Genomic DNA, 22567 nt, shown 5'->3' on the forward strand with positions numbered 1-22567 from the left:
AAAGTTTGTCGGCATTCCACGAGCGGACGCAATTTTGAAGCGTGACATTTTGGGTATGAATTTACTCGGCGTAACATTATCTTTCATAATATAAAAAAAAAATGGGGATAACTTTACTGTTGTCTTATTTTTTAATTAAAAAAAATTAAATTTTTTCCCAAAAAAGTGCGCTTGTAAGACCGCTGGGCAAATACGGCATGACAGAAAGTATTGCAACGATCGCCATTTTATTCTCTAGGGTGTTAGGATAAAATATATACATAATGTTTGGGGGTTCTAATTAGAGGGAAGAAGATGGCAGTGAAAATAGTGAAAAATTACATTAGAATTGCTGTTTAACTTGTAATGCTTAACTTGTAATACCAACGGCCACCACCAGATGGCGCCAGCTCACACATCTGGTGGTAATAACTTGTAATACCAATGGCTCACCACCAGATGGAGCCAGTACCCTATTTCTGGTCGCCATGGCGACCTGGCGCCCGGGATTTGTCGAGCCCTGCATTATGATTTTGTTCTCTTTAGGTTTTCTTTCCTGATTTACAATGGTAGTTTTTAGTTCTTTTATTTAGTACTGAAGTCACTGGGAAGCAAGTATTCGATATCATTCCTTTTTTCTCTTTCTACGTCCTTTAAGGTTTTTTTTCTTTTTTGGTTTGTGCAATGTTCTTGTAGATTATCACCGTGATAAAGCTACTAGGAAGACCATGCGTTGCAAGCGGGATACAAATGCAATATTTAGAAGTCTTTTATGTTATACCACAGTGGCAGCACATAGCTCCAGTGGGATGAGCCCTCGCTTCAGATACTGCGAGTTTGGAAGAACCAGGGAATTTGAGTTTAGTCAAGTCAACCAGGACTAGCTGCCTGGGCCCAACAAATCTTCTCAAGTTTGTTGAGTTATGTTATACCACAGTGGTAGCACATAGCTCCAGTGGGATGGGTCCACAGTTCAGGTGCTGCGAGGTTTGAAGGACAAGAGAAGATGGGTACTTGAGTTAAAGTGGTTGTAAACCCTCCTATCTTTTTCAGCCAAGGAAGCTGCCATCTTGGCCTTTGTTCAATCTTCAACTGCCATGAAGCTGGACATGTGATCAGTTATGACACCAGCCATTGGATGGTTTGACAGTTTGGTTGAGAGCACAACCAATGTGCAGTTAGCATTCCCGGCATGCCGGGAATGTTAACAGTTTTTTTAAGTGTTACATCGATGGGTTTACTTCCGCTTTAAGCCAAGTCAACCAGGTATAACGACAAGCCTGGACTCAACATATCTTCACAAGCTTATTGTGTTATGGTATACCACAGTGGCTAGACAGCACATAGCTCCAGTGGGATGGGTCCACAGTTCAGGTGCTGCGAGGTTTGAAGAACCAGAGAAGGTGGGTACTTGAGTTTCGCCAAGTCAACCGGGTCTAGTGGCCAGCCTGGGTTCACCATGGCTTCTCAAGCTTATTGAGTTATGTTATACCACAGTGGCTAGACAGCACATTGCGCCAGTGAGATGGGTCCACAGTTTAGGTGCTGCGAGGTTTGAAGGACCAGGGAAGGTGGGTACACCATGGCTTCTCAAGCTTGTTGGGTTATGTTATACCACAGTGGCTGGACAGCACATAACGCCAGTGGAATGAGTCCACAGTTCAGGTGCTGCGAGGTTTGAAGAACCAGAGAAGGTGGGTACTTGAGTTTCGCCAAGTCAACCGGGTCTAGTGGCCAGCCTGGGTTCACCATGGCTTCTTAAGCTTATTAAGGTTATGTTATACCACAGTGGCTAGACAGCACATAGTGCCAGTGAGATGGGTCCACAGTTTAGGTGCTGCGAGGTTTGAAGGACCAGGGAAGGTGGGTACACCATGGCTTCTCAAGCTTGTTGGGTTATGTTATACCACAGTGGCTGGACAGCACATAACGCCAGTGGAATGAGTCCACAGTTCAGGTGCTGCGAGGTTTGAAGAACCAGAGAAGGTGGGTACTTGAGTTTCGCCAAGTCAACCGGGTCTAGTGGCCAGCCTGGGTTCATCATGGCTTCCCAAGCTTATTGAGTTATGTTATACCACAGTGGCTTGACATCACACAGCGCCAGTGGAATGAGTCCACAGTTTAGGTGCTGCAAGGTTCGAAGGACCAGAGAAGATGGGTACTTGAGTTAAGCCAAGTCAATCAGGTATAACAACAAGCCTGGATTCAACATATCTTCTCAAGCTTTTTGTGTTATGGTATACCACAGTGGCTAGACAGCACATAGCACCAGTGGGATGGGTCCACAGTTCAGGTGATGCAAGGTTTGAAGAACCAGAGAAGGTGGGTACTTGAGTTTCGCCAAGTCAACCGGGTCTAGTGGCCAGCCTGGGTTCACCATGGCTTCTTAAGCTTATTAAGGTTATGTTATACCACAGTGGCTAGACAGCACATAGCGCTAGTGGGATGGGTCCACAGTTCAGGTGCTGCGGTTTGAAAAACCAGGGAAGGTGGGTACTTGAGTTTCGCCAAGTCAACTGGGTCTAGTGGCCAGCCTGGGTTCATTGTGGCTTCTCAAGCTTGTTGAGTTATGTTATACCACAATGGCTAGACAGCACATAGCGCCAGTGGGATGGGTCCATAGTTTAGGTGCTGTGATATTCGAAGAACCAGGGAAGGTGGGTACTTGAGTTTAGCCAAGTCAATCAGGTATAACGACCAGCCTGGGCCCAACATATCTTCACAAGCTTATTGAGTTATGGTATACCACAGTGGCTAGACAGCACATAGCGCCAGTGAGATGGGTCCACAGTTTAGGTGCTGCAAGGTTTGAAGAACCAGGGAAGGTGGGTACTTGAGTTCAGCCAAGTCAACCAGGTATAGCGGCCAGCCAGGGTTCACCATGACTTTTCAAGCCTGTTGGGTTATGTTATACCACCGTGGCTAGACAGCACATAGCGCCAGTGGGATGGGTCCACAGTTTAGGGGCTGCAAGGTTCGAAGGATCAGAGAAGATGGGTACACCATGGCTTCTCAAGCTTGTTGGGTTATGTTATACCACAGTGGCCAGACAGCACATATTGCCAGTGGAATGAGTCCACAGTTTAGGTGCTGCGAGGTTCAAAAAACCAGGGAAGGTGGGTACTTGAGTTTAGCCAAGTCAACCGGATCTAGTGGCAAGCTGGGTTCATCATGGCTTCTCAAGCTTATTGAGTTATGTTATACCACAGCGTCTACACAGCACATAACGCCAGTGGGATGAGTCCACATACATTCCTATTAGCATGGAATTATTTAGGCTTAGGGTGTATCAGGCACTGGGCAGGCAGCTTACGTGTACTGAAGGTTCATGCCACACATCAGATCGGGACCGTAGAGACAAAGAACATAACATCACATCCAAAATCAGAGTCCATATTTACAGTTTCATTCTATTGAAACAGTTTGATAAACTCTCTAGTCATCCAGCTATTGAAAACTAGCTGCCATGGAGTACCCTGAGTCCTTCACCACCCTGAGTCCAGCCTTTCTATATATTATAATGTTCCAGGCCCCGATGAAGGGAGTGCTCTTTGACCCCGGAAACATGATGGCTACCAATGCTGAACGTATTGAAGTGATTTCATGGAATAAAACTTGAACTCTGTATTTTCATTTTAAGTGTGGCGCTCCATGCTTTCTCTCTATGGTCCCAACAGTGGTAGGACAGGCGTGGCTGTTACAAAGTTTTCCTTTCTGTCGGTCAGAGACTGCAGACATGATACAGAAGATGATCCGAGTCTGCAGACATGGTATAGGACAGTGATGGCAAACCTTGGCACCCCAGATGTTTTGGAACTACATTTCCCATGATGCTCCACTACACTGCAGAGTGCTTGAGCATCATGGGAAATGTAGTTCCAAAACATCTGGAGTGCCAAGGTTCGCCATCACTGGTATAGGAGATGGTCAGAGACTGCAGACATAGTACAGGAGATGATCAGAGACTGCAGAAATGATATAGGAGATGGTCAGAGACTGCAGAAATGATATAGGAGATGGTCAGAGACTGCAGAAATGATATATGAGATGGTCAGACTGCAGACAATAGTACAGAAGATGGTCCATTAGACCCCTTTCACACTGGAGGGGTTTTTCAGGCACTTTAGCATTAAAATTAGTGCCTGAAAAAAGCCTCATCTGCAATCCCAGTGTGAGAGCCCGGGTGCTTTCACACTGTAGCGGTGCGCTTGCGGGACATCCAAAAATTTCCTGCAAGTAGCTTCTTTGAGGCACTTTCGTGTGTGTATACACATCGGCGCCCCCACCTCTGCAGGCGCCTGGGTGCAAAGCACCCTGCCTAGGATCGGCCCTGGGTTTAGGTACAGGTACATGCTCAGGTGGAGCCAATTTGGTGCCGTATATTTACGGTATACAGTCGGCAGGGGGTTAATATTTACAGCAAATGTTTAAAAACACTACTTGGTCCAGTCCTGGCCTAATTGTAACTAGCAATGGTTGATGTAGGACAGGGGTCTCCAAACTGCGGCCCGAGGGCCAGATGTGGCCCTTTGCTAGCCTTTTTGCGGCCCTTGGGGCACTATTCCTTCCACTGACATAAGGCACTATTCCTCCCATTGACACTAACAATGTGGCACTATATTATCCACTGATACCAATGATGGGATACTATTCCTCCTACTGATAGGGAGAATACTCCTTTTCCTATTGACCACCAACCCTGAGGCCATATTTGTTCTCACTGATGCCGGGCCCTTGACATTTTCTTCCCTTGCTGGCCCCAATTCGGCCCTCCTAAAGTCTGAAGGGCAATAAAGTGGCCCTTTGTTTAAAAAGTTTGGAGACCCCTGATGTAGGAGATTGCTTTGCTTGGAATTGGCCTTGCATGGCCACCATTACTAATGCCCTGTACACACAAGCGGAATTTCCGTCGGGAAAAACGCTTGATTGTTTTTCCGACGCAATTTCCGCTTAAGCTTGGCTTGCAAACACACACGGTCACGCAAAAGTTCTCTGAACTTTTGAGCGTTAAGAACGCGTGACATACAACACTACGATGAGGCGAGAAAAAGAAGTTCAATGCATTCCATACAGAAGAACAGATTTTCCGATAGGAATTTTTTCCGGCGGAAAAATTGAGTACCTGCTTTCTATCTAAGTCCGTCGTAAATTCTGACGGAAAAAGTCCGATGGGGCATACACACGGTCGGAATATCCGATGAAAAGCTCCCATCTGACTTTTTCCATCAGAAATTCCGACCGTGTGTGGGTGGCATAAGTATCCATTTTATGTACTAGAGAAGGAAAGCACCTTAGACCAGTGGTTCTCAACCACCAGGCCATGGTCCCCACTGCTGGGCCACGGCCTCCTCTTACTATTAGGCCACTACAGTGCCTCCCAGCTCCCAATAGTACCCCCTACCTGCCTGCAGTGCCCCAAGTGTGCCCTTTTAGCCCACCACAGTACCCCCCTAAGTCTCCTTCAGAGCCTACTGCCCCAGTTGGCGCCCACAACCTTCAGCAGTGTGCCACAGTGCCTCTCACCCTCTGACAGTGCTTCCTAGCCCATGCAGGGCCCTCCAATCTCCCACAGTGCTCCTGCAAAGCCCCCAAGCTCCTGGGAAACTCCCCAGCCCCCTTTAAAGCGGAGGTTCACCCAAAAAACAAGTATATAACATTACATTCAGTATACCTCAAACATGTACAGTATGACGTTTTTTTTTTTTGGGGGGGTACATACGGTATTATCAGTATTTTCCTCCCGACTTCCTTGTGCTCACTCGCCCGCGGGAGTGGGCGTTCCTGTGCAGTGCCGCAATGTCATCTGGGACTTCGCCCAGATGATTGACGTGCCTGAGAAAAACTCCCCCCGGCGGATAAGGCGCGTCACGACTTTCCGAAAGTAGCCGAACTGCGAGCCGGCTTTATACGGCGCCTGCGCACCGACTAGGAGACGTATAGAGCCGACTCGCAGGCGCCGTATAGAGCCGACTCGCAGTTCGGCTACTTTCGGAAAGTCGTGACGCGCCTTATCCGCCGGGGGGAGTTTTTCTCAGGCACGTCAATCATATGGGCGAAGTCCCAGATGACATTGCGGCACTGCGCAGGAACGCCCACTCCCGCGGGAGTACCCGGATCCCTCCTTTGCACTTCAAAGTATTCAGATCACCGAAAACGGCGATTCTGAATACTGTCTATTGTTTTTAAATCCGGCGCCATTGGCAAACGAGAAACCCGGAAGTGACGTCATGACGTTGCTTCTGTGTTTACGGCTTCGTTTCAGTCTGCGATGTCCCCTCCCGTTCCTCTGGCATAACAACCGAGCGGCTTTTAGCTGCATCGGTTGTTATGCCTGGATAGCCAATCGCTGGCTCTAAACAACGGTACCGGGATGATGCCTGCAGCTGCGGGCATCATCCCGTTATAACCCCTGAAAGCCGAGGACGCATATATGCGTACGCTCGGTGGGAAAGGGTTATACGATTTCAGAAAACGATACCACATTTTGGCCACTAGATGGCGCTAACGATCATGGGGCTTACGCTATTAGCGAAATTACAGCCAAAGTTCAAGCAGCATGCATGAATGTGTGTGACATTCATCCAACAAATGTTTTATAGATAGACCCCTAGGGGAAATGTATATTTCATAAGCAGTGTTGCAAAGTTATAATAATAAAAAATGCAATAATTCATAAGGCCAGGCACTACTGGTTCTCTTTATGGAGATGAAACGTGTTACTAATAACGCGGATCGATGGTTAGTATGTGTAAAAAGAGTGAGGATTGCCTAGACAAAGAAGTGAATTGCGGTGCGTGACAAAGGCCAAAGGTAAAAAACGAAGAGGCGATAATAATAATCGCGTTCCTGAGACTGAAAAATGCATAAAATGACATACAAAATGTGAATCTGAAAGGACCTATAAGGGGAGTAATAATGACTGACGAGGAGTCAAAAGAAGCAATTCATATAGCTCTGACATTGTACCAAAGTGTTAGAAATAATAAAAATGTTTTATAACATCTTTATAAAGTTGCCCGATTATTAAAATAATAACCACGTAAAAAGAAAATCAATAATGATTTTGAGTAATTTTTTTTTTTTTTTACGTTTTTAAATATTTAACTGGTTATTTGCAAAACCTGGAGCAGTGGATTAACATCAAATTTTGCATGAAAATAGGCAAACGTGCTAGTGAAACTTTAGCAGGTGTATGGTGAACATTCCACAAAGGAATCAAGTGTTTTTAAATAGCGGGTTAACCACTTAAGACCCGGACCAAAATGCAGCTAAAGGACCAGGCCCCTTTTTGCGATTCGGCACTGCTTCGCTTTAACTGACAATTGTGCGACGTGGCTCCCAAACAAAATTGGCGTCCTTTTTTTCCCACAAATAGAGCTTTCTTTTGGTGGTATTTGATCACCTCTGCGGTTTTTATTTTTTGCGCTATAAACAAAAATAGAGCGACAATTTTGAAAAAAATTCTATATTTTTTACTTTTTGCTATAATAAATATCCCCCAAAAATATATAAAGTTTAAAGCCTCAGTTTAGGCCGATACGTATTCTTCTACCTATTTTTTGGTAAAAAAAAAAATCGCAATAAGCGTTTATTGATTGGTTTGCGCGAAATTTATAGCGTTTACAAAATAGGGGATAGTTTTATTACATTTTTATTAATTTTTTTTTTTTTTACTACTAATGGCGGCAATCTTTTTTTCATGACTGCGACATTATGGCGGACACTTTGGACAATTTTGGGGACCATTGTCATTTTCACAGCAAAAAATGCATTTAAAATGCATTTTTTACTGTGAAAATGACAGTTGCAGTTTGGGAGTTAACCACAAGGGGCGCTGATTGGGTTATGTGTGACCTGAAGTGTGTTTACAACTCTAGGGGGGTGTGGCTGTAGGTGTGATGTCATCGATTGTGATTCTCTATATTAGGGAACACACGATCTATGACAGCGCTACAGTGAAGAATGGGGAAGCCGTGTTTACACACAGCTCTCCCCGTTCTTCAGCTCCGGGGACCGATCGCGGGACTCCAGCGGCGATCGGGTACGTGATTGTGCCCAGCCGTGCCATTCTGCCGACGTATATCGGCGTTAGGCGGTCCTTAAGCGCTGTTGCCCGATCTGTCGCTCGCTGTTTTCACCGGACACAGCCGATGATTGATCACTCTACCATGCTGCTGGCGGTACCATATGATTGCTTTGACCAATCACAGCAGATCACATGACAATTGTACACAAGGGATGGCATCCATTCATTGTGTATTATTGTGCTGCTCACTGTGATTGGTCACAGTGATCACATGGTACAGAGATGGCCAATCATAGCGCATGTGTACCATGTGGATCTATACCATATGGCCAATCACAGCTAATTACAACAATGCACACTGAATGAATCAACTTAATTCTGTAGATATATATCTATATCTATATATCTATCTATATCTATATCTATATCTATATATATATATATATATATATATATATATATATATATATATATATATATATATATATATATAGATAGATACGGGCCCGGATTCAGAGACAACTTACGCCGACATATCTATTGATACGCCGCGTAAGTTCAAGGATGCGCCGTCGTATCTATGCGCTGTATTCAGGAAACAAGATACGCCTGAATTTTGGCTTCGTACTTTACGTCGTTTACGTAAGTCGTACGTGAATGGGGCTGGGCGTAGGTTACGTTCACGTCGAAGGCATTGAGCCGTCGTATCTTAGGGAGTATATGCGACGTGATTCTGAGCGTGCTCGCGCATGCACCGTTCGTTCGGCCCTTCATTTACATGGGGTCACGCTTCATTATAATACAACACGCCCACTGCCTTGCTACTTTGAATTAGGCGGGCTTACGCCAGCCCATTTACGCTACGCCAACGTAACTTAGGGAGCAAGTGCTTTGTGAATACTGTTCTTGCCTCTCTATGTTACGTCGACGTAGCGCATATGAGATGCGCTACGCCCGCTCTAAAGATACGCCGCTGTACCTGAATCCGGCCCACAGTATATATCTATCTATATATATATATATATAGATATAGATATAGATATGTACCGTATTTTCCGGCATATAAGACGACTTTTTGCATCTAAAATCATGCCCCAAAAGTCGGGGGTCGTCTTATACGCCGGGTAACTGTGTCAGACGGCGACCATCCATTATTCAAAAGTCGCGCCTCCTCCTCAGACTGTTCCATGATAGGCGGAACACTAATTTTCCCAGCAGAGCCTCTGTTCAGTGTTCCGCCTATCACGGATGCCTTCTCAGCCTCGGCCTCGGACAAGAGGACATCCGTGATAGGCGGAACACTGAACAGAGGCTCTGCTGGGAAAATTAGTGTTCCGCCTATCACGAAACAGCCTGAGGAGGAGGCCGCCATCTGACATACTCTGCAAACAGGGGAAAGTAGGGAGATCGTCGAGGCAGGGAATGGAATGGCACAGTGAGGCATGTATAGATGGCACAGTGAGGCATGTATAGATGGCACAGTGAGGCATGTATAGATGGCACAGTGAGGCATGTATTGATGGCACAGTGAGGCATGTATTGATGGCACAGTGAGGCATGTATAGATGGCACAGTGAGGCATGTATAGATGGCACAGTGAGTATATCCCAAAACCAACATTTTAGCTGGAAAATTAGGGGGTCATCTTATACGCCGGCAAATACGGTATATGTGTATATATATATATATAATTTTTTTTTTTTTTTACATTCTGTCACAAGTCACATCAGTTTTATGATAACACAGAATACATTTTGCCCTAAATTTTACGCATTTCTTCCCCCCAAACATTTTGGTCTTTTTCGTTTATTTTGCAAGGGAAAATTTAAAACCCAGTGGTGATTAAATACCACCAAAAGAAAGCTCTATTTGTGTGAGCGTTGCATGACAGCGCAATTGTCATTTAGAGTGCGACAGCGCTGAAAGCTGATAATTGGCTTGTGCAGGAAGGGGGGGTGAAAGTGTTTAACCACTTGCTTACTGGGCACTTAAACCCCCTTCCTGCCCGGGCCAATTTTCAGCTTTCGGCGCTGTCACGCTTTGAATGACAATTGCGCGGTCGTGCGACGTGGCTCGCAAACAAAATTGACGTCCTTTTTTTCCCACAAATAGAGCTTTCTTTTAGTGGTATTTGATCATCTCTGCGGTTTTTCGTTTTTGCGCTATAAACAAAAAAATACTGACAATTTTGAAAAAAACACAATGTTTTTCAATTCGTGCTATAATAAATATCCAATAAAAAAAAAAAAAAAAAAAAAAGATTTTTTTTCTCAGTTTAGGCCGATACGTATTCTTCTATATATTTTTGGTAAAAAAAGTCACAATAAGCGTTTATCGATTGGTTTGCGCAAACGTTATAGCGCCTACAAAATAGGGGATAGTTTTATGGAATTTTTAATAATATATATTTTTTTTTTACTAGTAATGGCAGCGATCATCGATTTTTATCGTGACTGCGACATTATGGCAGACACATCGGACAATTTTGACACTATTTTGGGACCATTGTAATTTTTACAGCGATCAGTGCTATAAAAATGCATTGATAACTGTGAAAATGACACTGGCACCTGTAGGGGGTGCTAAAGAGGTTTAGGCTGCATTCACACCTGAGCGTTTTGTCGCCTGAAGCGCGATGCTCAAAGACGCTAGAGGGGAAAAATAACATTATTTTCTATGGAGATGGTTCACATCTCCAACGCAAAACACTGAAAGAACGCCGAACGCCTGAATTTCAAACAAGTCCCGGACCCTTTTTTGACGCGCGAATCGGGCGGCTTGGGCGTTTGACATTGATGCCAATGACCTGTACAAAACCGCGGGGAAAAACACTGCAATTTGTTGCGGCAAATAACGCCGCAAATCGCCTACGCTTAGGTGTGAATGCAGCCTAAGTGTGAACTAATGTGTGTTTCTTACTGTAGGGGGCGTGGCTTGGCGTGTGACGTCACTGATCATCGTTCCCTATGACAGGGAACAGACGATCAGTGACAGGCTCACTAGGAAGTATGGGGAGAGGTTTGTTTACACTTACCTCTCCCCGTTCTTCAGCTCTGTGACCCGATCGCGGGACACCGGTGGCGATCGGGTCCGCGAGCGCGGTCACAGAGCTCAGGACTGGGTCTTAAAGGGCAACGTACCTGTACGTGCTTGTGTCCAGCCGTGACATTCTGCCAACGTATATGGGCGTGAGACGGTCCTTAAGTGGTTAATGAGTTTAGTGTGAAGTAACTCGTGTCCTGCAAAGAACCCTGACCCCCCAACCCCACCGAACACTTTTGGATGACTTGGAATGCCAATTGTGAGCCAGGTCTTCTCATCCAACATCAGATGTCACTGTAATGGGGGAATCACCTCTTGTACACACCTATTGGTGGAATTGTTCCACTCTTTTATACTCAGAGGCAGCTTTCACCTACATCCTTACGTCACCAAGAACCCCCCAACAAAAGATAATTCCAATACAAATGGGGTTCTCGGGAGATCCCAGTGGTGCCACTGATCCAACCATCCCTCTGTCACTGATCCAACCATCCCTCTGTCACTGATCCCACCATCCCTCTGTCACTGATCCCACCATCCCTCCGCCACTAATCCAACCATCCCTCCGTCACTGATCCCACCATTCCTCTGCTGATCCCACCATCCCTCTGTCACTGATCCCACCATCCCTCTGTCACTGATCCCACCATCCCTCCGCCACTTATCCCACATCCCTCTGCCTGATCCCACCATCCCTCTGCCTGATCCCACCATCCCTCTGTCACTGATCCACCATCCCTCCGTCACTGATCCCACCATCCCTCCGTCACTGATCCCACCATCCCTCCGTCACTGATCCCACCATCCCTCCGCCACTGATCCCACCATCCCTCTGTCACTGATCCCACCATCCCTCTGTCACTGATCCCACCATCCCTCCGCCACTGATCCCACCATCCCTCCGCCACTGATCCCACCATCCCTCTGTCACTGATCCCACCATCCCTCCGTCACTGATCCCACCATCCCTCCGTCACTGATCACACCATCCCTCTGTCACTGATCCACCATCCCTCCGCCACTGATCCCACCATCCCTCCGCCACTGATCCCACCATCCCTCTGTCACTGATCCACCATCCCTCCGTCACTGATCCCACCATCCCTCCGCCACTGATCCCACCATCCCTCCGCCACTGATCCCACCATCCCTCCGCCACTGATCCCACCATCCCTCCGCCACTGATCCCAGCACCCCTCCATCACTGATTCAACCACCCCTCCGTCACTGATCCCACCATCCCTCCGCCACTGATCCCACCATCCCTCTGTCACTGATCCACCATCCCTCCGTCACTGATCCCACCATCCCTCCGCCACTGATCCCACCATCCCTCCGCCACTGATCCCACCATCCCTCCGCCACTGATCCCACCATCCCTCCGCCACTGATCCCAGCACCCCTCCATCACTGATTCAACCACCCCTCCGTCACTGATCCCACCATCCCTCTGTCACTGATCCCACCACCCCTCCGTCACTGATCCCACGATCCCTCCGTCACTGATCACACCATCCCACCGCCACTGATCCCACCGCCACTGATCCCACCATCCCGCCGCCACTGATCCCACCACACCCCCGCCACTGATCCCACCATCCCTCCGTCACTGATCCCACCACCCCTCCGTCACTGATCCCACCACCCCTCCGCCACTGATCCCACCACCCCTCCGCCACTGATCCCACCACCTTTCCGTCACTGATCCCACCATCCCTCCGCCACTGATCCCACCACCCTTCCGCCACTGATCCCACCACCCCTCCGCCACTGATCCAACCACCCCTCCATCACTGATCACACCACCCCTCCGTCACTGATCCCACCGCCACTGATCCCACGACCCCTCTGTCACTGATCCAAACATCCCTCTGTCACTGATCCCACCATCCCTCTGTCACTGATCCCACCATCCCTCTGTCACTGATCCCACCATCCCTCCGTCACTGATCCCACCACCCCTCTGTCACTGATCCCACCATCCCTCTGTCACTGATCCCACCATCCCTCCGTCACTGATCCCACCATCCCTCCGCCACTGATCCCACCACCCCTCCGTCACTGATCCCACCATCCCTCCGTCACTGATCCCACCATCCCTCTGTCACTGATCCCACCATCCCTCCGTCACTGATCCCACCACCCCTCTGTCACTGATCCCACCATCCCTCTGTCACTGATCCCACCATCCCTCCGTCACTGATCCCACCACCCCTCCGTCACTGATTCCACCATCCCTCCGCCACTGATCCCACCATCCCTGATCCAACCACCCCTCCGCCACTGATCCCACCATCCCCCTGTCACTGATCACACCATCCCCCTGTCACTGATCACACCATCCCTCCGCCACTGATCCCACCATCCCTCCGCCACTGATCCCACCACCCCTCCGCCACTGATCCCACCATCCCTCCGCCACTGATCCCACCATCCCTCCGTCACTGATCCCACCATCCCTCTGTCACTGATCCACCATCCCTCCGCCACTGATCCCACCATCCCTCCGCCACTGATCCCACCATCCCTCCGCCACTGATCCCACCATCCCTCCGCCACTGATCCCACCACCCCTCCGCCACTGATCCCACCATCCCTCCGCCACTGATCCCACCATCCCTCTGTCACTGATCCCACCATCCCTCCGTCACTGATCCCACCACCCCTCTGTCACTGATCCCACCATCCCTCTGTCACTGATCCCACCATCCCTCCGTCACTGATCCCACCACCCCTCCGCCACTGATCCCACCATCCCTCCGCCACTGATCCCACCATCCCTCCGTCACTGATCCCACCACCCCTCCGCCACTGATCCCACCATCCCTCCGCCACTGATCCCACCATCCCTCCGCCACTGATCCCACCATCCCTGATCCAACCACCCCTCCGCCACTGATCCCACCATCCCTCCGCCACTGATCCCACCATCCCTCTGTCACTGATCCCACCATCCCTCTGCCTGATTTCACCAGAATAAAAAAACAACTATAAAACTGTAATCAGGAGTTTGGACTTTGATAGGGAGATATATAGGCAGAAAGGTACAGAAAGGATATAATATAAAAGATGGACAGAGGGAGGGAGAGACCATCAGGGTGAAAACGTGTGATCTACTTGCAGCCTTCTCTTCACTTCACTTTCCTGGTCACGTGTTTCCTGTGACATCACTAGGTGAATCTGGAGGGATAGCTGTGTTCGTCGGCAGTAGCTCTGCGCTCGATTTGTCTTGTCTGAAATCGGCACATGCGCAGTAGTAGCAGGAGGACACCTAGCTTACTGCTGCAACGGCGCCCCACTTCCGGCCGCAGTAATGCCTACTTCCGGCAGAACTCTCAGTGTGTTTTGAAGTTCGGTATGTGAGCCGTGGATCTGTTATTACTTCGGTATGATACTTTGTTCTGTGCTGCTGAGGAAAAACGTGTTGTGAGAGAAATGGCGGGCTCTGGAATTATGACGAGACATGTTTGTTGCTCCCTGAGGTAGAATAATACAGGTCACAACAATCTATCTCGTTTCAGGTCACCGATTTAACGGCAGATCGCTATTATTTCCAGATGTTGGCAATGCTGTTTCCTGACAGTATTTGTTAGATTAATGTTATGTATTTTTAAATGTTTAGTGGGCAGAACGTAAATATAGGCGACTTTTGCACAGGGGACGTTTTTACGCTGCGGTTTAGGGGGTGTTCTGTCATCTTTACCGACTTGACAAAATCTCCAACCGAGTCTCCTGCGCATGCGCGTCCACGAGAACGTCATTCGGCTTCACGTCTTCTTCCTATCAGAAACGCCAACTCCACGCTGCGCCTGCGCGGCCTTTCTTTAACACGATAATCTCCTGAATATATGACATTGCACCACTCGCCGATGCACTGCGCCTTTCTTTAAAGCGGTTGTATACCCGCTGACAGTTTTTTTTTCGGTCTACCTCAGTGGCGGCTGGTGCTCAAATATTTTTTTTGGGGGCGCAAACAAATGGAAAAAAAATATATCAATTGCCGCCTTACTGTGCCCATCAATTGCCGCCTCACTGTGCCCATCAATTGCCGCCTCACTGTGCCCATCAATTGCCGCCTCACTGTGCCCATCAATTGCCGCCCATTAATAGCCGCCTCACTGTGCCCATCAATAGCCGCCTCACTGTGCCCATCAATAGCCGCCTCACTGTGCCCATCAATAGCCGCCTCACTGTGCCCATCAATAGCCGCCTCACTGTGCCCATCAATTGCCGCCACTGTCCCTACCAAAAACAGCCACTGTGCCATAAAATTGTCGCCACTGTGCCATGCCATCAAACGCAGCCACTGTGCCATCAATTGTCGCCACTGTCTCACTGTGCCATGCCAAACGCAACCACTAAACCAATCAATTGTTGCCACTGTGCCCATCAATTGCCGCCACTGTCCCTATTAAACACAGCCACTGTGTCATAAAATTGTCGCCACTGTGCCATGCCATCAAATGCAGCCACTGTGCCATGCCATCAATTGTCGCCACTGTGCCATGCCATTGTCAAATCTGTGTCCATCAATTGTTGCCACTGTGCCATTACAAACGCAGCCACTGTGTCATCAATTGTTGCCACTGTGCCATGCCATTGTCGAATCTGTGTCCATCAATTGTCGTCACTGTGCCATGACAAACGCAGCCACTAAACCAATCAATTGTTGCCACTGTGCCCATCAATTGCCGCCAGTTTGCCACTAGATTTTCGATATACTCACCGTATGAGACGACCCCTCACTGTGCATGCCTCGCTGTGCCGTTATTACATGCCTCGCTGTGCCGTTATTGCATGCCTCGCTGTGCCGTTATTGCATGCCTCGCTGTGCCGTTATTGCATGCCTCCCTGTGCCATTCCATTCCCTACATTCTCCTGTTTGCAGCGTACAGACGGCGGCCATCCATTATTCAAAAGCCGCGCCTCCTCCTCGTGCTGTTCCGTGATAGGCGGAACACAAATTTTCCCAGCAGAGCCTCTGTTCCGCCTATCACGGATGTCCTCTCGTCTGAGGCCAAGGATGAGAAGGCATCCGTGATAGGCGAAACACTGAACGGAGGCTCTGCTGGGAAAATTAGTGTTCCCGCCTATCACGGAACAGTCTGAGGAGGAGGCGCGGCTTTTGAATAATGGATGGCCGCCGTCTGACACAGGTACCCGGCGTATAATTCGACCCCCGACTTTTGGGGCATGATTTTAGCTGCCAAAGGTCATCTTATACCCCGGAAAATACGGTGTGTGTGTGTATATATTATTTTTTTTGTGTGCTGGTAATGCCCCCCTCGGCTTATACTCAAGTCACCTTTTTGCGCCTGATCTCCCAGACTTTGGGGACCCGGTACCGGCCGGAGGTCCCCTGGACCCCAAACTTGGCACACAGGTAGCCCCACTCTTCCTTTACAAGTGTGCAAAGTTTGTTGTCCGGGGGCCCTACAGCCGGGGGGGGGGGGAACCGATTTTTCAAATCCGGGCACCCCTTCCATAAACTCCCATGTTAAACGTCAGTCTAGTCAAATCCTGTGAGCAGAGAGCTGCTTGACTGCTCCCAGAACAGGTGGTTCGCTTAGGGGGGGCAGTCACAGAAGATTAGGACTAGGCCCGTCGCTACAGGAAAGGCAAAACAAACAATTGCTTGGGGCCCTCGAGCTGGCCTGGGGCCCCCAACTTCCCCCTTCCCAGGCTGTAGAGTGGCCGAGTTCCTCTTCCTTCCACCAGAAGTCCTGTCAGTCTGGCCGGGTACCGCGGGCGGTACAGGAGATTCAGTTTCCTGTTCCCGGCCAGACTGACAGGAAGTGCACACTGAGTGCTCACTTCCTTTCAGTCCGGCCAGGGAAGACAGGAAACTGAATCTCCTGTACCGAATGATACCCGGCCCGGCCACTATCTGATAGGGGACTGGGGAAGAGGAGATTGGCCACGCTACAGCGGCAGCCGACAGAGAAGAAGGGGAGGTAAGAATAGAAAAAAAAAAAATAGTTAACGTAGGCTTTGCATCCGGGGGGGGGGGGGTGCTTGGGGGCCGCCATTTTGCTTGGGGCCCCCAAATTTTTTCAAATGGCCCTGATTACGACCCAAGATCGCTAGCGGGGGACCCCAGAATAGGAGGCTTGGGCCGCTCTGTGCAATACCATTGCACACAGCAGGCAAGTATAAACCTGTTTTATTATTTTAATTTAAAAAATAATGACTTTAAAAGAAAATGTAATCTTTCTGCGTGTTATGTTGATATCTTATCTTTCATGTTTTCTTGTTTCTTGTTTGTTCTGATTGGTATCTAATGTAATAATTTTTTTTAACCAATATACAGAATGGGGGGGGGGGGGGCTCTAATGTGTATATACTATTTATTTGCTTTTTTTTGTTTTGTTTTTTTAGGGCATCAGCTGTCTTTTGTTTGCTGTCAGTAAAGTCCATGTCTGATCTTTGGCAAGGATACAATGACCGAATCTCATGTTTTTTTGAGTAATACACCAAAGAAAACAGTTAGGTTTGGAGGAAAAGTGACAGACGTCCTGGCCAAGTATTCACAGGTATTCTCGGATTATTTTCTTCTCATATTTTTCCAGTACTTTTTTTGATTATTTTGAATATGTGAAGGCATTTGATACAGTTGCCCCACAAATGTTTACTTTACAAACTGAGGTCTGTAGGCATGGACTAGGGTTGTCCCGATACCGATACCAGTATCGGGACCGATACCGAGTATTAGCGGGACTACTTGTACTCCCTCTAATACCGCCGATACTAAAATAGAATACTCCCCAAGCCCCCCCCCGCCGCCACCGCGTTAATCACCGCGGCGTGGGGAACATTACAGCCAGCGTTCGTTTGAATAGCTGTTTTCCCCGCCACGCATAGACACTCCCCCTTGGACGGATCTGTCCAATCGCGAGCAAGGGGGAGTGTCTCTATACACAGCGCGGCGGGGAAAACAGCTATTCAAACGAACGCTGGCTGTAATGTTCCCCGCGCGATGATTAACGCGGCATCACAGTAGGTACGGGGGACATGGCTGTATATACGGGGGACATGGCTGTATATACGGGGGACATGGCTGTATATACGGGGGACATGGCTGTATATACGGGGGACATGGCTGTATATACGGGGGACATGGCTGTATATACGGGGGACATGGCTGTATATACGGGGGACATGGCTGGATATGGGGGGGACATGGCTGCATATACGGGGGACATGGCTGCATGTGGGGGGACATGGCTGGATATGTGGGGGGACATGGCTGCATTTGGGGACACATTTAAAAAAAAGTATCGGTATTCGGTATCGGCGAGTACATAAAAAAAAGTATCGGTATCGGCGAGTACATAAAAAAAAGTATCGGTATCGGTGAGTACATAAAAAAAAAAGTATCGGTACTCGTACTCGGTCCTAAAAAAGTGGTATCGGGACAACCCTAGCATGGACCATATGGTATGTACCTGGATAGAGAACTGGCTACAAGGGCAGGTCCAAATGGTAGTGATAAATAGCGAGTACTCGGAATGGTCCGGTGTGGTAAGTGGAGTCCCCCAAGTATCTGTCCTGGGACCAATTCTGTTTATCCCATCCTCTATCATTTTATGAATAAATTAACCACTTAAGACCCAGACCTTTAGGCAGCTAAAGGACCTGGCCAGTTTTTGCGATTCGGCACTGCGTCGCTTTAACTGACAATTGCGCGGTCGTGCGACGTGGCTCCCAAACAAAAATTGACGTCCTTTTTCCCCCCCCCCCACAAATAGAGCTTTCTTTTGGTGGTATTTGATCACCTCTGCTGTTTTTTATTTTTTGCGCTGTAAACAAAAATAGAGCGACAATATTTTTTCCTTTTTTGCTATAATAAATATCCCCCAAAAAATATCTAAAAATTAATTTTTTCCTCAGTTTTGGCCGATACGTATTCTTCTACCTATTTTTGGTTAAAAAAAATCGCAATAAGCGTTTATCGATTGGTTTGCGCAAAATTTATAGCGTTTACAAAATAGGGGATAGTTTTATGGCATTTTTCTTAATTTTTTTTTTTTACTACTATCTGCGATTTTTATCGGTACTGCGACAATATGGGGGACACGTTTTTGGGACCATTGGCATTTTTCCAGCGATCAGAGCTATAAAAATGCACGGATTACTGTGAAAATGTCACTGGCAGGGAAAGGGTTAACACTAGGGGACGATCAAGGTGTTAATTGTGTCCCCTAAAGTGTGTTCTAACTGAAGGGGGGGGGGCTGACTAGGGAAAATGGCAGATCGCTGTTCATACTTTGTATGAACATATGATCAGTAAGGATGAGCTCTGGCGTGTTCGCATAGAACACGTGCGGAGCCTGCCAGGAAGTGAGCACGGTGCTGCGCTAATAACAGCCAGGGAGACATTTCACGATCCCTGCAGCCGAGCATCGGGACAATGTCTCCCTGGCTGTGATTAGCGCAGCGCCGTGCACACTTCTTGGTGGGCTCTGCACGTGTACTATGCGAACACGCCAGAGCTCATCCTTAATGATCAGTCATTTCTCCCCCTGAAAGAACCGGGAGCTGTGTGTTTACACACACACACACAGCTCCCGGTTCTCTCTCTGTCATGAGCGATCGCGGGTGCCAGGCGGTGATCACGCCCGCTGGGCACTCGCATCGGCACCAGGGGCGAGCGGGAGGCGCGCGCCCCTAGTGGCCACAGAGCGACATCGCATTCTATTGCGTGATTTTAGGCAGCCGAGACAACCTGCCGCAGTAAAACTGCGGCGGGCGGTCGGCAAGCGTTTAAATTGTACAACACGCTCCGGTTATTTTGATTGCAATCTACTACAGTGATCTGAGTAAAGCTTTTTCATTTCTTTGTCTAGGGAAATACTCAAGCCTTTGAACTTCTGAAGCGCCAGTTGTCCGATCCAGAGATTAAGGTATTATTGAGACATTTAAACTAGCTGTCATGTATGATTTAAAGTAAACATTTTATTTTATTGCAGCTTATCAATTTTTAGATGTAATGGCTGCATTGGTTTTCTTTTTCTAGGCTTGTAATGGAATGGCCCGTGATACCCAGAGACTTTTGAAGGGTGCGGGGTACTCCTGTGCCAGCTTCACTAGTGACTCTTGGGTCTAGGGTCATCCTATGTCCCTATTGGGGCATAGGATGACTGAGAAATGATATCTCGGATTACATGAGATGGGACATTAATGATAATTCATGTATTGCAGGAGATCTTGACATATTACAAGTTGTTAATTCTGACCCCAACAGGTCAATAGGACAGTATTCATTCAATGTGTAACATAGACTGTTGAGATGCTAATTAAGTCCACCTGGCTGTAGTGATGGGGCTTGCTGTGACTGCATTCAATTGTCCATTGTGCTAATTACGTCTGCTCCTAAGATCTTTCATTATGTATGCTAATGACACTGTTTTGTGTGAAGATACTGGCCCAGATTCAGGTACGTTTGCGCTTTATTTGTGAAGGCACAGGACAACGATTTTGCCCTGCGCCCACGCAAATATTTTGCGCTGCCCTCGATTCACGGAGCAGTAGCTCCGTAAATTGCGAGGGCGCGCCGGCAAAATTGCCCGGCGTAAGCGCGCGCAATGTAAATGATGCCGCCGGGGGCGGGAATCATTTAAATTAGGCGCGCTCCCGCGCCGAGCGTAGAGCGCATGCTCCGTCGGGAAACTTTCCCGACGTGCATTGCGGCAAATGACGTCGCAAGGACGTCATTTGCTTCAGAGTGAACGTGAATGGCGTCCAGCGCCATTCACGAATCACCTACGCAAACGACGTAGATTTTAAATCTCGTGACGCGGGAACGTGGGTATCCTATAGCATTGGCTGCGCCTGCTATTAGGATGTGTAACGTTACGCGAAACCCGACGTACGCAAACTACGTAATTTGCGTACGCAGGGCTCGCGCAACGTTGTGAATCGGTGTTAGTATGCAATTTGCATACTATACACAGATCACAATGGGAGCGCCCCCTAGCGGTCATCGCTAGAATGCAGCCTAAAATCTGCGTGGCATAAGAGCCTTATGCCACGCAGATTTTAGGCTGCAGTCGGCGTAGCGATGTTCCTGAATCAGGAGCATTCGCTACGCCGGAGCAAGTAAGCAATTGCGCCGTGTAACCTATGGTTACACAGGCGCAATTGCTTCTTGAATCTGGGCCACTATTGATAATAGATGTGGAATGTGACTTGTCAGCTGTAGTAATTAACTCCTCTACATTCGGTGCCAGAAAGTCTGACCTTTTCAGGGGTAGGAAATTAGCATGTCAATTATGTTTAGTAAAGGAATGTGTTTTGTGTAACAGGTGAGGATAACTTGTCGCAGAGCCAGACCGTCTGGGTAATGAGTAGTAATTAACTCACCCGAATGTCATTATCTAAAAGAATGTGGATTGAGGGGGAACTCGTTAAGCACCCATTGTGTGATGTTTTGGGTGGAGAGTTTCATAGTCTCTGTGATTACTGTAGCATGCTTGTAACTGTATATAACAAGCTGAGCGTACCATTAAAGTATTCATTCGTTTGAACCAGAGAGAACCACCTCCAAAAACATGTTGTATGAGTGAGGTGAGGAGACAATGAGCACAGCCTGCTGCCCATTCACTCAGTGCAGAGAGCATACATCTCCTGTAACAGCAGTAAGAGGATCATCCATCAGGTCTGTCCAGGTGCCACCACCATCCTTCTAGCAGTGCACAGGGATGGCACTAGGACTGGGCACAGTGCTGCTGTGTATGGGCTGGCTCTCTCTCAGCCTTGCCTGGTACATGTGTGTGCGGAGTGCAGAGAGCCCCGTGCAGGAGCAGCCCGCAGCCAACATTACTTAATACAGCACGGCCCCGGCTCGGGGGGGGGGGGGGGCGAGCCTGGGATGATCTCCAGATAGGCAGATGGACTGCTCCTGGATGCCGGGCTGTGCTCTATTCCTCTCCTCCTCTACACGCTGGCCTGCAGTCCAGAAATTCCAGCAACAGAGACCCGCCGGATAGAAAAGAAACTCACCGCCGCCCGTAGGATGAAACTGTCTTCGCTCTGCTACACAGCCCCGCCTCCTCCTAACCCCACGCTGTGATAGACAGAAAACATCTCAGCATTAGAACGGCTTTCTGTTTATCACAGCGTGGTTAGGAGCAGACGGGGCTGTGTGCGAGCAAAGCGAAGACAGTTTCAGTGTGTTTTACCGCTCTGCAGCCACTAGTCATATCGGCAATTTTAAAGCTGTTTCGGCATGTCCCCAAAATAGCTGTTTTCGGCCGATTATGTATCGGCACCGATATATCGGTGCACCCCTAATAAATAAATATATATATATATATATATAATGTGTTTTTTTAATCCCAAATGTTCTGACATATGCTTTGGGGGGTTTGCATACTCGCACAGTAGTCCGGGTTTTGATGCTTCTGTTTTAACTTGCTTTTAATGATTTTTCTTATTTTAATGATTATATTTATCCATCTTTATGATCTTTTTGTTAATATGGTGCCCATTAAGTCAAATTTTTTTGCTTTTGCTATTTCT

The 22567-nt window shown here is 48.1% G+C and overlaps 1 protein-coding gene across 5 annotated transcripts in view; it reads left to right on the plus strand.

Annotated features, from left to right (window-relative positions):
* Nucleotides 1-14326: 14326 nt before the first annotated feature.
* The window catches only part of RRN3 (RRN3 homolog, RNA polymerase I transcription factor), a 51630-nt gene continuing 43389 nt past the window's right edge, over nt 14327-22567 (plus strand). For 2 of the 5 annotated variants that reach the window (XM_040321632.1, XM_040321636.1), the window contains exons 1-3: nt 14328-14433; nt 17426-17580; nt 19894-19950. In XM_040321632.1, the coding sequence (XP_040177566.1) occupies nt 17488-17580; nt 19894-19950 (150 nt within the window). In that variant the 5' untranslated portion in view covers nt 14328-14433; nt 17426-17487. The other 3 variants (XM_040321635.1, XM_040321634.1, XM_040321633.1) reach the window with 3 other exon arrangements.

This window comes from Rana temporaria, chromosome 8 (assembly GCF_905171775.1).
Source record: "Rana temporaria chromosome 8, aRanTem1.1, whole genome shotgun sequence".
Classification (NCBI taxonomy): Eukaryota; Metazoa; Chordata; class Amphibia; order Anura; family Ranidae; genus Rana; species Rana temporaria.